Raw genomic sequence first — 21,079 nt, forward strand, 5'->3', positions numbered from 1 at the left:
AAGCGAGCTGCCCTGTGTCAGCACGAGCCAGAGAAGCTGTACATGAATGTCAGTGGAATCTTCACACCCACTGGCTCGGTGTGAACGTGTTGCCTGGGCAGGCCTTGGCTGGTGGCAGCCAGGTCCGTGGTTTCCGTCCTAAATGAGTGTTGTTTGTCTTCCAGGCTGGTGCAGACTCGTGCTGGACCGTTGGACCCAGTCAGGGAGTGATCCCTGCCAAGGCCGAGGTGTCTCTGGCTGTCACTGCAAACTTGGATGACACGGAGCAATTCAAGGACGAGGTGGTGCTGTTCATTGAGAACAGTCGTGCCTACGTCATCCCCGTCCAGGCTGTTGGCGTTGGCACCACGATTGTCATTGACAAACCCTTTGGCCCGGAGCTCAACCTGGCGCCCTGCTTCAGGTAGGGAATCTCTCAGCTCCCACTTCCCCATGGGCTCAGCAAGGAGGAGTTCTGCTGCAGTCCCTCAAGCTTCTTCAGTGCTCACAGTCCTGGCTCTGCTTCCCTGAAGCCACAGGGCTTCCTTTGGAAACATTTTATGGCCATCTGCAAGTCAGTAGGTACTCTGAAAGCCACCGAGCTGGAGAGCAGTTGCTAAGTTGTTGCTGAATTGTCTTTAGTCATAATCCATTTGTCTCCTCACTTTATCAAACAAAGATTTGGAGGAAGAGAGCAGGTCCTGGAAGCCTCCAGCTGAGAAATGCTGCCTTACAAGTACAGACATGTTTCTCTCTGCAGTGATATTGCTTGCTTTGCCATTCCGTCTGGAGTAAGATCTCAGAGCAGCAGCAAGCCTGGGCAGTAGCTTGTTAGCAGCTCTTCGACTGAATGAATGGCGCTGGTTTATTTCCCCTCTGGCCAGGAGCCCTGGAGGAGCAGCAGAATTTCTTTGCCCTGTGTCATCCCCCAGTTGGCTCCTCTCCCCCACTCCGTGCCCGGTTGCTCTTTATTAGACGTGGTGGCTCTTCCCTGGTTTCTCCTGCCTGCTTCCCGAGGCACGGGCAAGCGAGTGTGGATGCAGGACCAGCTCTGGAAGGGGGAGGAAGTGTGGAAGTGTGGAAGTCTGCTGAGGTGGAGTGGGATAAATGAAGAGTCTCGATTGAAATTGGTGAGCTGGAAGGAGAGGATTCAGTGGTCCCAACGTGTGTGTCTGAAACCAGTCATGTTCTTGGAGACAGGAGGAAAAAAGTGCTGTTTGCCTTGTGTTGGAGACCTCCTCAGAGAAGAAGAACAGTCTTCTTGGGGTGGCTCTTCCTTTCTGTGGCTGCAAAGAGGGTCCGTGGTGCTCCGATACCTGAATTCTTGGGGTAGAAAGAGCAGCTTAAACCTACCTTAAGTACTTGGGATAGATTTGGAGAGGTAAAATACGCACCCACGAGCCCTCCACGTACGCAGGGACATCGCAGGGAGGCTGGTGCTTGTCCAGAGTTTCCTGTGCTCAGTGCAGCCACAAGCTGGCTGCACAATGGAGGGGACAGTGTCCGTGTGATTCATGTAGTTGTCTTCTGCCCCCCTTTATGTCTTTGCCCGCGGGCTCAGTTTGGAGCTGTTGCCATTGCTGTCGGCTGCAGAGCCGCCACCAGAGGGTGGTACGTTGGGGGCAATGAGGGTTGGATGCTCCCTACGAGACGCCTCAGAGGCATGAACAACAGCTCCCAAGGGGAAGGTGGAGTGGCAGCGAGGCTGTTCCTCCAGCTACTTGCATGTGGGGCCGGCTCTTTACGAAGCTCTTCCTTGCTGGAAGGGTGCCAGCAGAGCAGCTGCTGGATGGTGACAAACCTAGGGGCAGCCAAGGTCTGGCTTTTGGTGAAGCCGAGTGTGCAGTCAGGTCGTGCCCTCAGGGTGCTGAAGCTGGGTGACCAGTGGCAAATAGCAGCTCCCCTGCCATTTTGTGTCTCTGCTTCTCCTCTAGCCTGGATCCCTGCTGTTACCGCTTCAAGATGACAAACAAAGGACGACGCACCCATCTGCTCTATTGGACCACAGAAGGTGGCACCACACTTAAGCAGCGCAAGCGTCTCCCTCGCATCAGTAAGAGCAAGGGCAAGGTTTCCTCCTGTGGCCCCGTGCTGAAGCTTCAGCCGCTGAGGACGGAGCTGATGCCCGGCCAGACAGCGGAGGTGGTGCTGAAAGGCTCCTGCAGCACCCCCCAGGTGAGTTCTGCATCAGGGCATTTGTGCAGCCCCTTGACATTTGCCTGAGCAAATGGGCAAGTGCTTCTGAGAACCTGGTTTCCTGCCATAAGTTACTGTGGCAGCACCAGTTGCTTTCCATGCTCGCCACCATCAGTTGCTGAGGCTTTTTGAGTTCCATGGCTACCATAAAGCCAACTTGGTGGTAGCAAAACATGGCCTGAAGGCACTGTCGCCCCAGGCTCTGTCCAGTATGGCCTTGTACCCTGCCAGGGATGGAGCATTCACCACTGCTTTGGCAACCTGTGCCAGTGCCTCACCATCCTCACAGTGAAGAACCTCTTCCTTGTATCTAACCTGAACTCGCCCTGTTTGAGTTTAAGTCCATTACCCCTTGTCCTGTTGCTGCAGTCCCTGAGAAGAGTCCGTGTCCGGCATCCTTGTAGGCCCCGTTCAGCTAGTGGAAGGCTGCTCTGAGGTCTCCCCGCGGTTTCTCTTCTCCAGGCTGAGCAGCCCCAGTTTTCTCAGCTGGCCTTAAAGTTAGAGGTAGACTGGGAGCCCAGGCAGAAAGTAACTAAAGAAATGGCCAGTTGTCTGTGTGGGGAAGCAGCGAGTGAAACAAAACACCCAGGAAGGTAGGGAGTGTCTGGGAGCAGCATTGATTTTCCTCTGTAGACAGACACGGGCCGGGAGCTTGTCCGGCCCGGAGACCGGGACGAGAGAAATGAACCCAGTGTGCCAGCTCTAATGATCCGAATGATGTCCGTCCACATGGGAAAGTGTTCCAGGGATCATTAGAACTGAGAGCTTGACTTGTGTCAGTATTCCCATCAGCGCTCGCCCCGCTCCCTCAGCCAGCCCCCGTGTGCCGAGGGCAGGCAGGTCTTGCAGCACCCTTGGGTTGCAGCTCAGAGGGGCAGATTTCAGCAGGGTCACTGAGTGTTCTCCTCCCTGGACCCTTCTCTCCGGGGGAAATCCAGCTCTGCAGAGGAGCTGCCGTCTGACCCCGGTGTGCCTTCCCTGGCTCCAGGAGCACTGGGCACAAGTGTTTAAGTGAATGGGGAATAAATGTGCATTAAGCTCCTGCTGCTGCTAGAGTTTGAGAGGTGTTTTAAAGGATTGCCTGAGTGGTAGCTTGAGGAAGACTTGATCCCTCAGCTGGTTGACTCCGATGGGACTGTCCGTGTGCAGTCCTGAGCCCATGAGGCTTTGCTGAAGAGGGAAGAAGGAACCAGAAGGGAAATGGTCAGGCCACTGGTGAGGGTGCCTTCCTGGAAAGCCAAATGGGCATCTGTGAGCTCAGCTGTGGCTACCTGGCTCGTGCAGTCCAAGCCAAGAGCCTGGGATTGGGTCTTCCACCTTCCCTAGGTCTCGAGAACTTCATACTCTTGAGGCTGGTTAGAAGCCCAAGACCCTGTGGTGCACGTGCAGCACAGGTGATTCTGACGTCTCTAGGCTCTGAGGAGGAGTTGGGTTGTGGTGGTCTATCAGAGGGAAGAGAGAGGAAAAAAGGGAGGAATGTGGGGAAGTGAAACCATGAGGAGGAATCAGGAAAAGTCTTGGATGTAAGAGCATCCAGCTTAAGTAGAGGGTTTTCATGCCAGGTTGAAGACATCTCTTTCCTGGGGAGGTTTGTTTGACAGGCAGGTCTAGGGGGACACAGTACATCCTAGGAAGGCAGGCTGTCTGTTTGGGGTTTTCCCAGGGATCCTTTCCACTAAACTTGCAAGGGAGGATTTGCTGGCATTGATCCTTCTATCCCCTGTTTCCCTTCATACAGTCTGGTTTGTTTTTTTTTCATGAGTTCCTACAGTTTTCGGTAAGCATTTTGTTTGGCAGTGGGACAAAGCAAAGCAATAACCGTTTGGGCAGGGATTGTTCTGAGAGCTGTAGGCAGCACAAGACTCCTGAGGGCCTTTTGTGGTGGTTGGGTTGTAACACGAGGGACGCGTGAGTGCAGAACAAAGAGGATGCAGCTTATAAAGAAGAGAGGGCTCCTGAGGAGACCAATGGCTGTAACTTCATGCAGTAATGGGGCGTGTGGGTGGGCGGCTCAAAGATGCAGTGTGTTTTGTGGACACCCTGATAACACCCGCTGGGGGCCGTGTGGCTCGCATGCAGGTGGTGAAGGAGAAGCTGCTGTGTCACGCCATCGTGGGCAAGGAGGGAGTGAAGAATCTGATCGTGCAGGTGGACGTCACGTGCGAGTTCATTGCTCCTGCTCTGCAAATATCCAGCAGAGAAATCACTTTCCGGGTGGAGAAGGTGAGTCTCTGCATTGCATCCTGGCACTGACTGGTGTGGCTGGGGTGTGCCTGTGTCCTAAGGAGGAAGTTCTCCAAGTCCACAGAGCTTTGGCTGTTGACTTGAGCCAGGCCCAGCTTTTGTCATGAATGCCGAGATCATTATTTCACCCCTGTGGGGCTGGGGACAGTCTCCGCAGCTCTATTCTGCCCTTCTCGAGGTGCAGACAGAATTGAGCTGCTGAGCCAAGGGCACGGGCTGAGGTGTGGGACCCGTGAGAGCAGCGTGGGCTTTGGAAGAGCCACTTGCTGTGCTGGGGCTGCAGGTGGAGAGCAGATCCCTCCTCACCCTCCCTGAGGTGGTGGTGAGAGGAGTGAGGATGCTGCTAGAGATGAGGCTGTTCTCTAAGTTGAGCCAGGTAGAACTGAGATTACAGCTGCTCTGGCGAGGGGGAGCATGCCCCCCTCTAGAGAGACGCCAGTGTCTGTAGTCAGGGTTTTGAGGATCTTCCAAGGTGTGGTGATGTCCGAGCAGCGATCGTGTAGGGAAGCTGAGAAAAGCTGAGATTCCTGTCAACTCCTCAAGCTGATGAGGAAAAACTGGCATCTCTTGCGCCTCTTTGCCTTCCCTGCCGTCGGTATGGGTGCTGCCTCTTTGCCTTTCCCAAGCCTCACCTTCTTCAAAGGACCCACGAGTGCCCTTCAGCTGCAGCGATGAGAGCACCAGTGCAACGTGTGTGCCCTTTAGTGTCTGGATCCCGACTCCTGCATCACCTTTCCCCGTCGCGTGAGGTGTCTGAAAAAGAGCAGATAGCTCATGATTTAGTTTCTGCGGTTTCAGGTCTCTCCTCCACTTCCCAGGCTTCCAGAGAAGCACAAATCCTGTGAGCAGGCGGTTCACATCTAATCAGAAGCTTTTCAGCTCCCCCTGATGTCTGCCTGTGGTCTGCTTGATGCCACATGCTCCCATGTGTTGCGTGCTGCGACACTGCAGGAGTTGGATGCCAATGCATCCACAATTAGTTTCCCAAAGACTGTCTAGTTTAGATAAACCATGCAGGAAGCGCGGAGCAATGCATGGACAGGAGGAAAAGGCTTAGGCTGAGCTTAGCTTTGAGGCTGCAACATCTTGTCAGTGGAGCAGGGGCAGCAGGTTGCGGCCAGACTGTTGAGGTTTGGAGCTGTCTGCATGTGCCCGTGAATGTTCAAAGCTGACCTCGGGCTGCTGCAGGCTGTCCGCTGCAGGCCATATCCTGCTTGCTTGCCTCCTCTGAGCAGCATCACTGCCTTGCGGGCCTGGCAGAGCTGATAGGGTGGTAAGAAACTACTGTATGGGAGTGGAAATGGCCTTGTGCCTTGTGCCTGTGTGTGCTCTCTGGGCAGGAGAGGACACACAACTGGAGCCAGAGTGGGTTCACTTTCTGTTTTGGATCTTGCTGAAGCAGCTGCCTCCTCTGGGGGGCTGCTCCCTCGTCTGTACGCGAGACTGTTTCCCTGTCCCCTGGGGAAGGCTGTGGGGGAAAGCGTCTGCTAGAGTTGGAGGACAACCTTTGCAGAGGGGTAGAAACCAATCAAAAGAGTAAATAGAGATGGATGCACTTTTGGGGTTGGAAAATTTGAAATGCGTCTGAAGGGGAGGAGGTCCATGGCCACTTCAAGGTCATTTTTTCTTGTCTCCTGTTTCTGTAGCACCCCGGTGATGTCCTGGCTGTGATGTACAAGCCTCTCTCTGTAAAGAACATGTGCTCGCTGCCCCTCAGCGTGGTCCTTGCCTTAGAGCAGCCCTTCTCCATCTGCACTGCGGACCAGCAGCCTCTCCCTGCAGATGCTCAGGTGAGCAGCCCCGGACTTTCTTGCTGCTGGGCTTTGAAGAGGGATGAACGTGGTGGTGTGTCTCTGTTGGGAGGTCCTCCACGATGGAAGTGTGTTCTGTAGAGTCTGCAGTAAAGTGGCCCAAGCTAAATCAGATGTGAAACGAGCTGCTGAAGGAAACAGAATGCCATCTGAATGGGGAAGAGACCTCCTGGCTTGAAGACAGGGGGAGGAGGGAGCAGGCACCCAGCTGTGGGCAAGCTGTAGGAAAGGTGTCTGCTGGAAGGCATGCCAGCTCTCCAGCAGCCATCCTCAGATAAGCTGGGGAACAGCTTGCTGTCTTTGAGGGCAGCCCTGCCTTTGGGAAGGCTGAGGTAGGCTTCTCCAGCTGCTGTCTGGCTCCTGCCCTGGTGTGTGCGGAAGGTGTTGGGCATGGGCTCTGCAGTGCACGTGTTGTCAGAGGTGCAGCCACCGCTGTGCTGCAGGCTAAAGGAGTTCCTCCAGAGTGAGGGCGAAGGCCTGGGTGCCAGAGTGCTGCTTTGGTTGTGTTTAGCAGGTGGCTTCTGCGGCTCCAGAATTCAGGAGACCAACGTGGATTTCCTCTTGTATTGGTGCAGAGCACAGAACCGTGAGCCTCAGGCAGCTTCAGAAAAAAGTGCGGTGCTTGGTCAGACAGCGTGAAGAAAATGAAGGATGAAGCCAGAAGCCCGTGTTGGGGTCACACGTTGAACATTTTCTCTTCATCTCCTTGCAGCCCATGAAGCTGAGGACAGGGGAGGAACTTCAACTCTGCATCGGATTTAACCCTGCTTATGAGGAGGATTTGCTTATCCGGGCAGCGGAGAAGGCTCTGAAGATCAAGTTCCTGGAGCATCCTCACGAAGAGCAGGTCACCGTCCGGGGAGAAGTCTGCTTCCCGAATCTCCAGATCCAGAGCACGGCCGTGGACTTTGGCTGCATCTTGAATGACAGCAAGGATGTGTGTTACATGGAGATGACCAACTGCAGCCCACTGGTTGTCCAGTACCACTGGGCATTCCTGAAGGACAGCCAGGTGAACCCAGTGAGGTATGCGCACCTCTCCCTCTCCTGGAAGCTCTTCTTCCTGATGTCCTGTTTGTGGTTTGCAAAGCCCGAGGCCATTTGCCTGATCTGCCAAATTGTTTTCAACCTTCCCTTGAGGAAATCACACCTCTGAGTTGTGCTCAGCCAAGGTGCTCAGGGAACAGGTGATCTCCGCCGGTTTGATGCTGGGAAGGAGACAGCATTCTCCAGCCAGGCTGGGACTGTAGGACACTACTGACCCTTTTCACATAGCCATAAGCTGGAGTCCTGCTTTATCTCTGCAGCTGCAAAGCCATGCTTCGGCACTTGGAGAAGCGGATGTAGAAGGTGTCCTTCCCTGCTAAGCCCATCTGTTGTCATTTTGTACTAAGATCCTACCCAGGCACTGCCATCAGAGTGACACACTGCTGTCGCAGTCCCTTGCTCTGCTTTGCTGTAGGCCTGTATGGGTTCCTGGGGGCAGGAGGGCTGATGTAGAAAGCTGCTTTCTCAGATCTTCGTGGCCTGAGGCAAACAGCCCCTTGAAGTGCGTGTTCATCTCTTGAACTGCACGTCACATTCACAGAAGAGCTATGTAGAGTTTTAGTGAGGAATGGCAGGTTCTGCTGTGACTTTAGGTCCAGCTGTAGATGCTGGAGGGAGCCCTTGTATGGACATCCCTGGGAAGGAGGACCATGCAGTGGTGGTCTATGGTTTCCAAGGCCAAGAGCAAACTTGTAGTGGTGCTGAAGCACATCTAGAAGCACATTCCTAGTGTTCCTTCTGCTGCGGCTTCTCTGCATAGCACAAAAGTCTGCTCTGGGCAGTTTGAAGGACGGTAGCAAATGGTTTTCCGTAATGCCCTAGGAAACGCAGCAAAGTTCACCACGTGGCACTGAAGCGCTGTTATTACAAACAAGGGAAACGATCAAGAAGCAGCTGTGTGAAGGGAATTGGGATCTGACTCGGAGGAGGTGACCTCTTGGGAACTGGAGATGAGCTGTGGCTATTAGGAGGGCTTGGGGGAGACGACCAGGGCACTGGGGCACTCCGGGGCGCTCAGCAGACACCATGGGATGCTGTGTGCCAGAGCTGGAAATGAAGATGGTCTCCAAGGTGTTACCACCAAACACTCAAAGTGTTCATTAGGAGCCTGCAGAAGGGCAGCGTGTCAGATGTTATTTCTGGTCCACACTAAGCACTGTTGGTATTCTAAATCATCAGCTCTAACTCAGTCTGACATGGAGGGAATCAAGCATCAGGTCTCATGAAGGGGAGATCAAAGACTGGAACTTTCCCTACCTGGGACCTTGCTGGAGCTGGTCATCAGAGACTCCCAGGATCAGTCGCGCACGTTTATTTTGGTCAGGAGAGAAAAATGCTGTTTCTCTGCCTCAACAAGACTTTGTGTGTTTACATTTTTTTCTTTCTAATTGTCCAGCCCGTTCTTTCCTCCTTGCTCTTTGGTCATTGCTGCTACCTGGGGCAGAGTGATCATATGTGCTGCCATTCAGCGAGACCTGGACAGGCTGGAGAGTTGGGCGGGGAGAAACTTGATGAAATTTAACAAGGGCAAGTGTAGAGTCTTGCATCTGGGGAAGAACAACCCCATGTACCAGTACAGGTTGGGGGTTGACCTGCTGGAAAGTAGTGAACGGGAAAGGGACCTGGGGGTCCTGGTGGATAGGAGGATGACCATGAGCCAGCAATGTGCTCTTGTGGCCAAGAAGGCAAATGGCATCTTAGGGTGCATTAGAAAGGGAGTGGTTAGTAGGTCAAGAGAGGTTCTCCTCCCCCTCTACTCAGCCTTGGTGAGGCCGCATCTGGAATATTGCGTCCAGTTCTGGGCCCCTCTGTTCAAGAAGGACAGGGAATTGCTTGAAGGAGTCCAGCGCAGAGCCACAAAGATGATTAAGGGAGTGGAACATCTCCCTTATGAGGAGAGGCTGAGGGAGCTGGGTCTCTTTAGCTTGGAGAAGAGGAGACTGAGGGGTGACCTCATCAATGTTTACAAATATGTAAAGGGTAGGTGTCAGGATGATGGAGCTAGGCTTTTTTCAGTGATATCCAGTGATAGGACAAGGGGCAATGGGTGTAAACTGGAACATAGGAAGTTCCACGTTAACGTCAGGAAGAACTTCTTTACTGTAAGAGTGACAGAGCACTGGAACAGGTTGCCCAGGGGGGTTGTGGAGTCTCCTACACTGGAGATATTCAAGGCCCGCCTGGACAAGTTCCTGTGTGATGTACTGTAGGTTACCCTGCTCTTGCAGGGGGGTTGGACTAGATGATCTTTTTAGGTCCCTTCCAACCCTTGGGATTCTGTGATTCTGTGATATGAGCAACACAATCCAACTGTTGCTGTGTGGCTGGACATAGGCAGTGTAGACCAACGTGTGCCCTTTCTCTGACTTCTGAGGCACGAATCTCTCGTGGTTACTCTTGTTGTAGACCCACGTGGTTAGAGACAGACTAACTCTAAGCCTCAGCCCTTGGACCTCTGAGAGATCAAAGCTGAGCTAAGCCTTTGCACCAAGGTGTTTTCTCCAGTGACGGAATGGATCTTCAGAATCACGCAGCAGGAGATAGCAGATCTGGAGGCAAGCAGTTGCCAGCTGCCTGCAGCGCTGCTATAGCAGTGTCATTGCCAGGCGTTGACCTGCTCCATCCCAGTTTTGGAGCTCATTGCTGAGCTCACACCACTGATGCCCCCGCAGGGGCCCCATCCTGCCGAGGAGCTGCTGTGCAGACTTCCCTCCCTCCCACTGCAAGGTCCCTGAGCAAAGGTCTGTTCTTTTTCCAGGTTCATGGAGACAGAGCCCCTCGCCTTGGGTGTGGAGGAGGTAAGTGGGAATCTGTCTCACTTCCACATTTCCAGTGTAGCAAGCAGTTACGTACTCCCACTCCCACTGGTGTCCTGGGTGCTGCTCCCAGAGTGGCCTCATGTCATAACAAGCGCATCACTGGTCATTGGAGAGGCCACATGGGAGGTGTTATCGGGCTGGTCAAGAACATTCCTTGTGCGGCAGTTATGGAGGACTTTATCCATCTTGGTCCTCATCTAGTGGTGGGTAAGAAATTCCTGCAGCAGCACTTGCTGCGGCAGCATTTGCTGCGGCAGCAGTTGCTGCAGCATCTGGAGAGAGCAAGATGTGAATCAGAGACAGGGAAAAGCATGAGGAGTGCGAGGAGCTGGGCTGGATCCTGCCCCCGGCTCCACAGGCTCTCAGCTCCCAGTCTCGTGTTCTTCTGAGGGCAGGAAAAGGTGTTTTTGAAGGCAAGTTCTGCAGCAGAGAGAATTTCTTGCTGCCAGGAGACACCACAAATGAATGTAGAGTATTAGCTACTGCATTAATTGGGACTGTGGGAGAAGGTTTTCCCCATGGTCTCTCCGTTGGTGAGTGGAACGGCTGCAGTGTGAGATGAGGATGATGTTGCCTGTGTTTGAGGAAGAGGCCCCTGCAGCCACGTCTGTCCTTTGGCCGAAGCTGAGGCTGCTCTCCTGCATCAATCCCGTGCTCCACGTGTGGATCTCTCCTCCCTGCCTGCAGGTTTTCGATATCCTGCCGCTGCACGGTGAGCTGCAGCCGGGCCAGAGCCAGCGCGTCTCCTTCTCCTTCTTCGGCCACGCCAACACCGTCAGCCAGGTCACGGCGCTGTGCAGGGTGGAGGGAGGCCCGAGCTACGAGGTGGCTCTGCGTGGGGAGGCCTCGCGCATCAGCTACCTCCTGGACACCACCGAGATCGACTGCGGGCTGCAGGTACCGCACACTGCTCTTGTCAGTGCTCCTTGCCTCCAAGCATGACTGGTGGGCTGCTGCCCACCCGGGTCCAGGGCTCTCCCCCCTTCCCAGCTGCTTCGCTGGCTCTGTGGCTTGGAAGTCCAACGTTTGGGGGATACCTCCAAGCTGGCGTTTAATGGCCATCTCCACCCCAGCCCAGCCCAAAGCTGGGAATCCCTCCTCTAACTAACGCTGCCTCCTGGGGCAGGCAGGATCCCAGTGGTGATCTGCAGAGGGATGTGTCCCTGAGACATCCATCCGCTGATCTGCTCCTAAAGCCCAAATGAGGTGCTCTCTTTTCATGCTCCTGATTCATCAACCAAGGAGGCAGCTGACCTGGGCTTCCAGTCACCGTAGCCGGATAGAATGTCCCCATATAACCCTCACTGTACTTCTTTCCGGTTACAACCCCCACAGCTGTTTCCAGCTGTTGGCCCTGTGTGCGTTGCCCTCTCTCCCTCCGTTTTGGCTTGTGTTGTGCCCACAAATACTTGTGTGCAGGTGCCTTTTCTCCTGAAATGCCCCAATGCCTCCTCCTGTGTTTCAGCTTGCAGTTGGGTGACACCTTCAAGTGCAGAGAGCTTGTGTCCCCTACTTGCTTTATTACTGATCTTTCCATGGTTGCTATTGCACCTCTGCCACAAATAGCTGTTCCTGTGTAGGGCCCAGGAGTACCCTGTGGCCGCGGGCTACCCAGGCTAACCCAGAGAGCCCAGTGCCCATCTCTCCTGTGCGCTCCCTGCTTCTGGGCTGTGTTCCTTTGCTTTCAACCCAATGGAAGAGGAATGAAATTCTTGGCAGCAGACATGTGCCTGTAACTTCCTGCTCTTCTGTCCTCTGCTCAGGTGTTTAACAAAGTCACGGAAGCAGCGCTGACCCTGCAAAACAGCGGGAAGCTGGGATTTGCCTTTGCGGTGCTGAGCCCCGGCACAGGCACTGCAGCCAGCCCTCTGCCTGGCGTGCCCCTGGTCGTGCCCAGCAGGGTGAGTAGCACAAGGGCTTCACCCGGCCTGTGTCAGGCTGCCCAGGAGAGCGCTTTGGGGGAAAACAGGGGGAATGAACACACAAGCCCTGTCCAAAACCAGCCAGGAGAGACAGGGCTGTGAGCGACTGTTGCAGGGGCAGAGGAGGTCCATCGAGCAGAATCCTAACGGAGCCCCTGATTGTCCTTGGGCGCCACTGGCTCTGCTGTCCTACAGCAAGCACCAGTGGGAGGCACGAGTGCTCCGGGAGCTCTTTGGAGCTGAGTGATGAGCTCTCTGGTTGTGCCATCACTGGAGCATCACTCCATCGCAGCTTGTCATCCTGCCTGGGTGTCTTAGAGCTGGAGCAGTGTTCCTGTCTTGGTGCCCTTTTGCGATGGGAAGAGGAAGCCAAAGGGCCAAGTGGCTTCCACCTTCCTCAGTGCCTGTCCGTCTGAGGGGTGACATGCTGATGTCCTCTCCTGCAAGCTGCTGCCAGGAGCTGCTGGCCCTGCTGGAAGCAGAGGCCCTTCTCCGTTCTTCCAGAGCAGCTGGTGAAAGAGCTTTGGTTTGTTGTGCCTGGCTCTGGCTAGCAGAGGGTAAACCCTGTGAGCAGAAGAGCAGTGAGACTCAGGCGATTGGATACAGGAAAGCTGGAGGTGGTGATGTCTGATGTTTCCTTATGTATGAGAACCTGTCTTGTGTTCTCAGCGCGTCTGTCATGTGAGCCATCCCTCCAGTGAATCCTCTTTGGTACACTGCGTCCCTCCCTCTTGTGTGCCCTGCAGGGTTACGTTGAACCTGGCAAGCAGCAAGTGCTGAAAGTGTATTACCTGCCAGGAGTGCCTGGAGTCTTCTGCAGGGCTTTCCAGATCCAACTGGGTCACCTGGAGCCAGAAAAAATCTCCCTGAAAGGAGAGGGGACCTTTCCCAGGATCCACTTGGACCTGCCCAGGAACATCAAAGGTGAGCACTGCCTGTCTGCTCGGCTTTCCCCCATGCCATATGCCCACAGGGCAGCTCACAGGCACCTCCAGCAGGCCTGGAGGTTTCAGGGCTGTCAGACAAGGTCAGCCCTCTGGTTGCTTCTTTAGCCTCTGGCAGACGAGCCCATGTGGGCTTTGCCGCAGGAACCATCGTGCACAGCTTGCCAAGAGGTCTGGGAAGATGATGGCTGGGCAGAAAAGCTTGGGAAAGCTGTAATAGAGGCTGGCAGGGATTTTGACAGGGGTTGGGTTTGCATCACGCTGTGGGGCTGAGATGCTCCTGTGTGGCGAGAAAGACGGGTGGGGGTGAGAAGCAGCAGGATCTCCTTTCCCTACATTGCTGGAGCAGTTTGTGTCTGGGTGTCGGGGGAATGGGGCTTCCCGTCTTCCGTGGGATTTGTGCTGCCCCACTGCTATGGGTGGTGTCCTGTGCTTTCAGGCAACGCCAAATATGAGAAGATCCTCCTAAAGGCCAAAGAAAAGCTGGACAAAGGCAGCCAGAGAGAAGAGGCCATTGCTCTGGGGGAGGCTGTGGCAGCCGAGCCCCGCGTGGACGACTCGGGCACCGTGGTGAGTAGAGCTGCTGCCCTGTCCCGCACGTGCCACCCTCCTGCGAGACACTGGAGCCCCTGCGCCCCACGGCAGCTGCCCAGGGCCCTGCCGGCACTGGGCACCTCCCTGCACACCCCTGGCCACGGAGTGTGTCAGCTCAGCGTGCCCCTTGGGCTGCCCACCTCTGGGAGTTGTCCCTCGTGGCGATGCGCCAGCTCCTGACTACCCCAGGGAGATGCTGAAAGCTGTGCTCGGGCAGTTGGGTTTCTGGTGCTCTGAAGGACACACAGGGCGGTGCTGGGGGGTTTGTTGCTCACCGGCCAAGCCCTGCCAGGTTTACAGAGCGTAAAGCAGCAGCCTGAATGCAGCCTGAGGCTGTGCTGTGTTCTGTATCTCCAGGAGGCTCCAGCTCTCTCATGGTTCCCTTTCCAGGAGAGCTTTTGTCCAGGCTGCTTTGGCACTCACTGGAGGCAGGGACATACTTGGAGCTTTGGAAGGTTTCTGGCTTGTTTGTGTGTCTGTCCAGATCAGCTTTGATAACTGGGCAGGCAGAGACACTGGAGTTCATTTCTGTGGGGATATGATCCTGCCTGAGAGAGCAGGAAGTGTCACAGACACCGATCAGTGAGACAGACTGACTCCGTCGCCCCTCTCAACAAGAGCAGGGTGGGATCCTCCACCCAAGACAAGCTTGTGCCTTGGGAAGGACCTTGGCTAACCAGCCCCTGTCTTTCCTTTCCTCAGTGGGATGCTCAGCTGCAGATGCAGATGGAGGAGATGCTGATTGAGGAACATGCCCTGGAGCAGCAGAAAGCTCTCGCCTCCCGTCCCCCGGAGGACACTGCCTTTCACCAGCGTGTACATCGGAGGCTTCTCAAGTTAGTAGGGACTCCTGTAGCCTGTCTCCAGGGGCCGCGAGGGTAACAGCCAGCAGTGCAGCCCTGCCCCTGAGAGCTCCTTGTGTCTCAGAGTTGGGAATAGCTGAAGACTTCAGAAAGGGCCTGATGCTGAGAGCTACGCCGTGCTCCCTGTGGGCAGCTCGGTGTCCTCACTTGCACAGTGCTACCCTGAGCTCTGGAGGTGCTCCACTCCCCACAGTTGCTGGGTTCTGTTCTCAGAGCTGAGGGGGTGCAGACCAGCAAGCCCTTGCAGACAGCACAGGCACCACCCCTGCTGACCAGCTGTGAAAGGGGCATCTCCAAGCCGGTGTCTTTGTGCCGAGAAGCAGACCCCACTAAGCAGGAAGAGCAGGGAATGGTCCAGATCCCTTATGTGCTTTTCCAAGTGGGATTGCCTGCAAAAAGACCTTCACAGCAATCTTGTAGTGTTGGTTACTGCACGCGATACTCTCAAGCGCTGCTTTGGGGACAGATCTGGCTGCAGAGCAGTGGAGGTATCCTCTGCAAGGAAATCCTGTGAGAAGGTCCTGAAGCAGTTTCAGGCTTGGGCCGGACACCAGCTTAGCAGTTTCATTGAGACCCGTGGAGACGCAGTGGACTTCTCTGCAATGGCTTTTCACAGCATAGGAACTGTGTCCAGTACCCGCTTTAAACTGACTCGAAGATCCCGTTGGTGGCTGATAAATCCTAGGCCCTGCACTCCCCATGACTTAGCCAAGTCTTATTACTGGGTGCTCAGGTCAGGCCTTGGGTTTCCTGGGCTTGGCTTGAGTTTTCACAGCAGTGGATACAGAATTATCCACTCCATTTGCTTCTCCACCCCACGCCATGCTGGGCTTTACAGAGTGTCCATCCTCCTCCTTTCAGAGCTGAGCTGCCCGAATACGTCCTGGACCTTGGCTATGTCGTTCCCGGTGACATCCACACACACATGGTGAAGCTCACCAACACCGGGCACTTCCCTGCATCTTTCAAGGCCGATGGATATGTCCTGTATAACACAGGTAACCAGTGGTAAAGAGGCTTCACGGGGGCTTGAAGGGGCTGTCTCTGCCACATCAGCTGGAGCCATTGGGCATGGGGAGATTTGAGTACTTCCTTGGGCAGCTTTTTCCTCCTTAGTACCCCTCTGGCCGGTGCCCTGTTCAAGAGCCTGAATTCTGTCGAGCAGTGCCCAGAGACCTGGTCTGCCTGTGGCTGCCCTAAAAAGTCATTGCAGGGGCCAGATGGGCTGATCAGCGTGATCGCCTCTCAGCATCTACTGCTCTTGGCTCCCGTGAGCACCATCGGAGTTTCTTTGTGCACTCTGAGGGTTTATGTTGCAGCCAGATGGACCCTCTGTGGTTCGGAAGTGCTTTGTTTAGAGTTCCTAGTGCCAGAGCACTTCTGCTCAGCCTTATTGAACGGCCTGTGGGATCCTGTGCCGTATCGAAACAGGCTTCGCAAAGAGGCCTTGGGGTAAGGCTGCAGCTCCGTCACACGGGGACTGCTGTCTGTGAGGGGTGGCCAGGCGTCTCTTCTAAGCCGCTGTCCAGGGAACACCACAGCATTTGGTATCTTAGTTGGAAATTGTCCTTTGGAGAGGTGTATGCGTCCTTCCCTGAGATGCCTGCTGAAGGAATTGCTGGAGCTCCTCAACCAATGTGGTTCGTTTTTACCCTGCAACCCCTGGATTCTGGCTGTGAAAATCCTTTTGCTTTGGGCAGTGACAAGGGGAGCAGAGCAGCTTCTCTGGAGATGGAAAGGGGTCTTTCACAGAGCTGCCAGCCAGGACACCCCTGTGGCCTTGCCGTGCTTCTGAGCCATTTCCTGTTGCTTGTGTATCTCAGCTGCTTGATTTTCCTGTGTTCAGGCTTCAGCGTGTGCCTGGACCTTGTGAAGCGCCTGCCCTGCTGTGAGACCAAGACATTTGAAGTGTGCTTCGACCCACAAAGTGCCAACGTGCCCCTGGGAAAGGTGGATGTGCTCCTGCCCATCAAGGTAGGCCAGCTTGTGGGGCAGGCAGCAGGTTGGGCACAGCAGCGAGTGTCAGCCGGGCTCTCAACTGGATGCTCTGTCCTTCTCTAGGTCAGAGGAGGCCCCACGTTCCAGGTCCGTCTGCGTGCCATTGTGGCTGAGCCGTCCCTCTGCCTCTCGAGGGACAGGCTGGAGTTCTCCTCTGTCCAGTGTGGGCAGTGGCAGGAAGAAACCATCCAGCTCCACAACACGTCCCAGGTCCCCTGTAAATGGTCCATGAGCATGAATGAGGCTGTTAAGGAGGTAAAGCACAGACAACGTGTAACACACAACTTCTCGGTTGGGTTTTCTTTGCCTCTCTTGGCTTTCCCGCCCCTCTGGCTGCCTGAGCACTTGGGCTGCAGCTCGCTTGAGGAAGCTTTTGAGGGTACAGAGCAAGGCTGGTTCACCTGGGCCTGCTCACTAGCTGACGCTTCACTTCTCTGCCATCTTCACCCATTCCTCCCCCTCCGAGGACACTGCCTCCCCATCTGCCTGCCCTGCCAACATGTTTGCCCTCCAGTTCTAGGCAGGGGTGGCCACGTCTAGGTGGGATGAAGGTGCTCCCTGCACCGTGCCAGCATCTCGGAGCACTGCAGGAACCGAGGGTCTGTCCTCGCAGACCAAGGAGACCTCACGCGACTGGTTTCTGTGCGCAGGTGGACAAACATCTGCCAGCGAGCGAGCGTGACAAGCTGCGGGAGGAGATGAGGCCCGCGCCCTGTGGCTTTGAGGTGCTGCCCTCAGCTGGAACCCTCGCTCCAGGACAGCAGTGCCATGTCCAAGTCCGTTTTTCACCCACGGAAGAGGTGAGTTTGGTGGGTGTCACCCCCAGGAGGACTGTCAAAGCAGTGTGGTAAGGGGAGGCCAGCCCAGGGAGCGGGGAATGAGCTCTGCCTCCGCGTGGAGCTTTCTGCCAGCCCTGTGCCCACCGTTCCTCAGTTTCCCCTGCACGGTCCCACGCCGTTTGGGAGTCAGCTTAAATGGTGGAGCATTCCCAAAGGCAGTTTGCATGTGGCCACCGTGACTTGGAAACTGGCAGCGTGTGACAGGATGGACCCAAGTGCTTCCATGGCTGGGGACAGTCGCAGGGATCTTTCAATTGCTCGTGGAGATTTCAGCGTCTCGTGTCTGGCTTTGACCAGAGCCAAGCACTGAGCAGAGAAGACGATCCTTATTTCTGTCCAGTGAGAGCTCAGCTGCCTCTTTCACACAGCTGATGTTTGCCCGGTGCTGCAGCGCCAGGACTGTGTCTGAGAAAGCAGACTTTTCTCACGTGCGTTGCGCTCCCCCACGACTAGGTGAAAACCTCTGATAGGCTGTTTTAGATCCATCTGGTAGCCAACTGCGCAGTTACACTCCCGAGCAGGACTCACCGCAGTTACTCAGAGCCATGCAGATGCTGTAGCCCCTGGTCTAAGTAACTGCCTGGTTTGGGTTCAGCTTAGAGGTGCTGAGAAGACCCCTGACCCTGGGGCGATTGTTGCCTTGGAGGCGCTGTCACCTGGGGCTTCACGGAGGAGCTTTCTGTGCTGCTTCTTTGCAGAAGTGCTACCGGGGCGAGCTGCAGATCCAGATTTGCCAGAGCAGCCAACGCCTGCGGGTGCCGGTCTTGGGATGTGGTCTGGAGCCACGGCTGGAGTTGAGCCCCGCAGAGCTCGAGCTGGGACCGCTGCTGCCACAGAGCCATGGGGAAGAGGGGACAGTGGTGGTGAAGAACCCCTGTGGGGTTTACTCACTGGAGTTTGACCAGCAGCACCTTGCTGAGGAGCAGGTGAGGGGGAAGGTCTGTGCACGCTCCTGGAGATTCCCAGCGCTCCAGCATTCCCAGGCTTGTGCCAGGGAGACGGGGGCAGCGCGCAGGGCAAAGCCCGGTGGCATTCCAGGGTTAGCCGGCTCTGCTGGCAGGCTGTGGAGGGACTTGGATAATCCCTGCCACTGGGGGGAAAGAGTATGGGAGGGGATGGCTCATCTGGGGAGTCTGTTCACGTGGTGAAGGTCCAGAAACTCATGCTGTCTGTGGTTTCTCTTCCCTCTGTGCGCAGCTCCTACGGACACCTAAAGACGACAACAGCCACAACAGCTTGTTGCTGCCTCCGTGTGCCCCGGCTGAGAAGCTGACTGTTGAGGCCCAAGGAAGGGGCATAGAAATGAAGGTGAGATGAAATCTAAATGCTAAAAGTGCAGGTGGCAACCAGCATGGTTTTCTCATTTCCTCATCTCTTCCCCAGCCTAGCATGGTTTGTGTTTCTGCCACGAGAGTGGCAGAAAACCTCTTCTCCTTCTTTCCTTTGGCTTGATATCAATCCCTCCTGCCTCAGGTTGACGTTGTGCATCCACCAGGAAAGGTGGTGAAGCTAGGAAACATCTGCATTGGGCAGACGGTGAAGAAGATCGTCACCATAGCCAACAAGAGTGCAGGCCCTCTCGCCTTTAAGCTCAGAGTCACATCCACCGTGCCAGAGTTGCAGGAAGCTGGGGTAAGTGCCATTCCTTCTCTGCAGAGCACTTTAGCGTGCCTGCAGGGAGCGATGAGCTGCTGTGGGTGGGAGGTAGTAGCTAATGACAGCTGTGGGCTGCCCTGGCTGCCTGTGCCTGCCCCGTCCTCCCTGCTGGCACTGCTCTGCCAGCAGATGCTTGCAGTGTGAATGCTTCAGCTGAGCTGGGTGCCAGGACTCCCCGAGAGCCACAAGTGAGAAGGCGGCACAATTCCTCTAACCTGTTTTAGACGCATAGGTCAGGATGCAGCCACATATTTTAGATCTGGAAAGGCGAGGGAGGTGAATCTTGAAAGAGGGAGGGTTACAGCTCTGTTGGAACTTCCATGAAAGCTTTAGAAGGCAGAGGTGACCTCACCGTGACCAGGTGGACACATGGCAGAAAACACCGTTGGTATTACCTAGGAATGCCTACGAGGGAATGAGTGGGACTGGGTCAGTGTTGGTGCGGACAGAAGAGGAATTGGAAGCCTCTTCCCTGAGTCTGGTGAGGGAGGCTCCGCAGCTGGCTTGCCAGATGAAATAGTCTCCACTCATCTCTTCGGGTAGGTTCTGTGCTTGAAGCCCAGCAAGGAGCTAAAGCTGAAGGCCAGAGGAGACACCTGCAAAGTGGAGGTGACCTTCTCCCCGAAGCGCCGCATGCAGCCGTTCAGCGGGGAAGTGCTGCTGGAGTGCCGCGGGCTGGTGCGCTCCCTCTTTGCGGTGCGGGGCTCCTGCCAGGGCAGCCTTGTGAGCTTGGACCAGGACCAGCTCAGCTTTGGAGCCGTGGTACGGCAGAGCTACACGTGCCGGCGCGTCGTCATGCGGAACGCGGGCGACGCAGGAGTCAGGTAAAGCAGGACCCCCCCGCCTCTCTGAGGGCTGATTGCTTGGATGAGGGTTGTGAGGAGCCGTAGTGTGCCCAGATATCTCCTCTCTGCTTCTCCATCCCGCTGGAGAGTCGTGCAGCCATGGCCGTGCAGTCAGGCCCTGGCAGTTAGCAAGGGGGTACGAGCAAAAGCTCATTTAGAGATGGGTGCAGTGGGTCCTGCCCAGCCTGAAGCCTTATTGCCAGGTGGCTCAGCATCAGGCCTGAGATGTGGTGGGAAAGCCCACCAGAGACGGAGAGCCTCACGCTGAGACTTACCCTGCCTTGAGAGCTCCCCGTGGCTAATCCTTCTTTCCTGTCCTTGTGCTTTCCTTGGCAAGGTTTTTGTGGGACGTGGAGAGCTTCCAGCCGGACTTTGCTATCAGCCCCACGAAGGGTTACATCAGGCCAGGGGTGGATGTCCCCTTCGTTGTGACCTTCCGCCCCTCGAAGCTGAGCCAGGCTGTCCAGTACGAGGGGCTGCGGTGCTTCATCCCGGGCAGCGAGGCGCTCCGCCTTACGCTATCAGGATCCTGCGTGGAGGCCCCTGGCACCAGAGAGGTAACGCAGCAGGGACAGGATGGGCCCCTGGACCCCAGCATTTGCGCCACATCTCTCCCACGGCAGGAACTGAAGGACACTTGCGAGCGCAGACTCGCTTGTGCCGGGGTATCCCAGAGAGAAAGTGCTGGGCAGGACTGCCAGAGTTCCTGAGCCCTGTCATTGCCTTTCTCCCCTGTTCGAGGTGTTGCTCCTCCAGTGAGCAGCTCGGTTGTCCTGGCTCTGCACTGCAGCACCCGTGCCGTGGGAGCACCCTGCCGGGCTCTCCTGAGACCCTCCCCACAGAGCCACCCCGCTGTATCCCAGCACTGCACCCGCAGCCACACTTCTCCCCCGTGCCGGGCCAGGGGAGGGCATTCAGCAGTAGGAAGGGGCAAGGCATCTGCATCCAGCCCCTGGGAGGGGGTAGCTTGGGAGCAGTTGGCTCTTGCTCCCAAAGAGAGCATGGAGCTCCTCTTCATCCTGCCCATGAAGGAAAGGGCTGTGTGGCTGCAGATCTGTCCTTGCACAGCAGTTTCCTTTCAGGACTCCCCTGAAGTTTCCTTTCACCCAGCATGCGAAAGGCTTGTTCTGCTCCCTTCTTCAAGAACAACCAGCTTGATTTACTCCAAAAGCTGTGGCCAAGGTGTAATTTTTGCATGTGACAAGGAAAAGCTGCTCCCCGTGCTCCAGGACCTGGTGTAGAGCCAGCGTGAGAAGAGTGGCAAGGATTGTGGGTACGACCCCGCAGCCTCTGTGCTCCTCTGTTGCAGACCCTGACTTTCA

The 21,079-nt window shown here is 55.7% G+C and overlaps 1 protein-coding gene across 1 annotated transcript in view; it reads left to right on the plus strand.

Moving 5' to 3' along the window:
* LOC136005927 (hydrocephalus-inducing protein homolog) overlaps positions 1-21,073 on the plus strand; it is a gene marked incomplete at its 5' end in the record, with an annotated part of 44,733 nt that extends 23,660 nt beyond the window's left edge. The window contains 19 exons of the mRNA XM_065663818.1: positions 165-403; positions 1,914-2,154; positions 4,255-4,398; positions 6,066-6,209; positions 6,943-7,256; positions 10,036-10,075; positions 10,784-10,993; positions 11,860-11,997; positions 12,765-12,942; positions 13,402-13,532; positions 14,259-14,392; positions 15,281-15,417; positions 16,266-16,393; positions 16,481-16,672; positions 17,068-17,217; positions 17,955-18,119; positions 19,627-19,736; positions 20,095-20,223; positions 21,067-21,073. Coding sequence (XP_065519890.1) covers positions 165-403; positions 1,914-2,154; positions 4,255-4,398; positions 6,066-6,209; positions 6,943-7,256; positions 10,036-10,075; positions 10,784-10,993; positions 11,860-11,997; positions 12,765-12,942; positions 13,402-13,532; positions 14,259-14,392; positions 15,281-15,417; positions 16,266-16,393; positions 16,481-16,672; positions 17,068-17,217; positions 17,955-18,119; positions 19,627-19,736; positions 20,095-20,223; positions 21,067-21,073 — 2,931 coding nt within the window. The remainder of the gene's footprint in view (positions 1-164; positions 404-1,913; positions 2,155-4,254; positions 4,399-6,065; positions 6,210-6,942; positions 7,257-10,035; positions 10,076-10,783; positions 10,994-11,859; positions 11,998-12,764; positions 12,943-13,401; positions 13,533-14,258; positions 14,393-15,280; positions 15,418-16,265; positions 16,394-16,480; positions 16,673-17,067; positions 17,218-17,954; positions 18,120-19,626; positions 19,737-20,094; positions 20,224-21,066) is intronic.
* Between the last annotated feature and the right edge of the window lie 6 nt (positions 21,074-21,079).

The sequence above is a fragment of the Lathamus discolor genome, chromosome Z, assembly GCF_037157495.1.
Source record: "Lathamus discolor isolate bLatDis1 chromosome Z, bLatDis1.hap1, whole genome shotgun sequence".
Taxonomy (NCBI): Eukaryota; Metazoa; Chordata; class Aves; order Psittaciformes; family Psittacidae; genus Lathamus; species Lathamus discolor.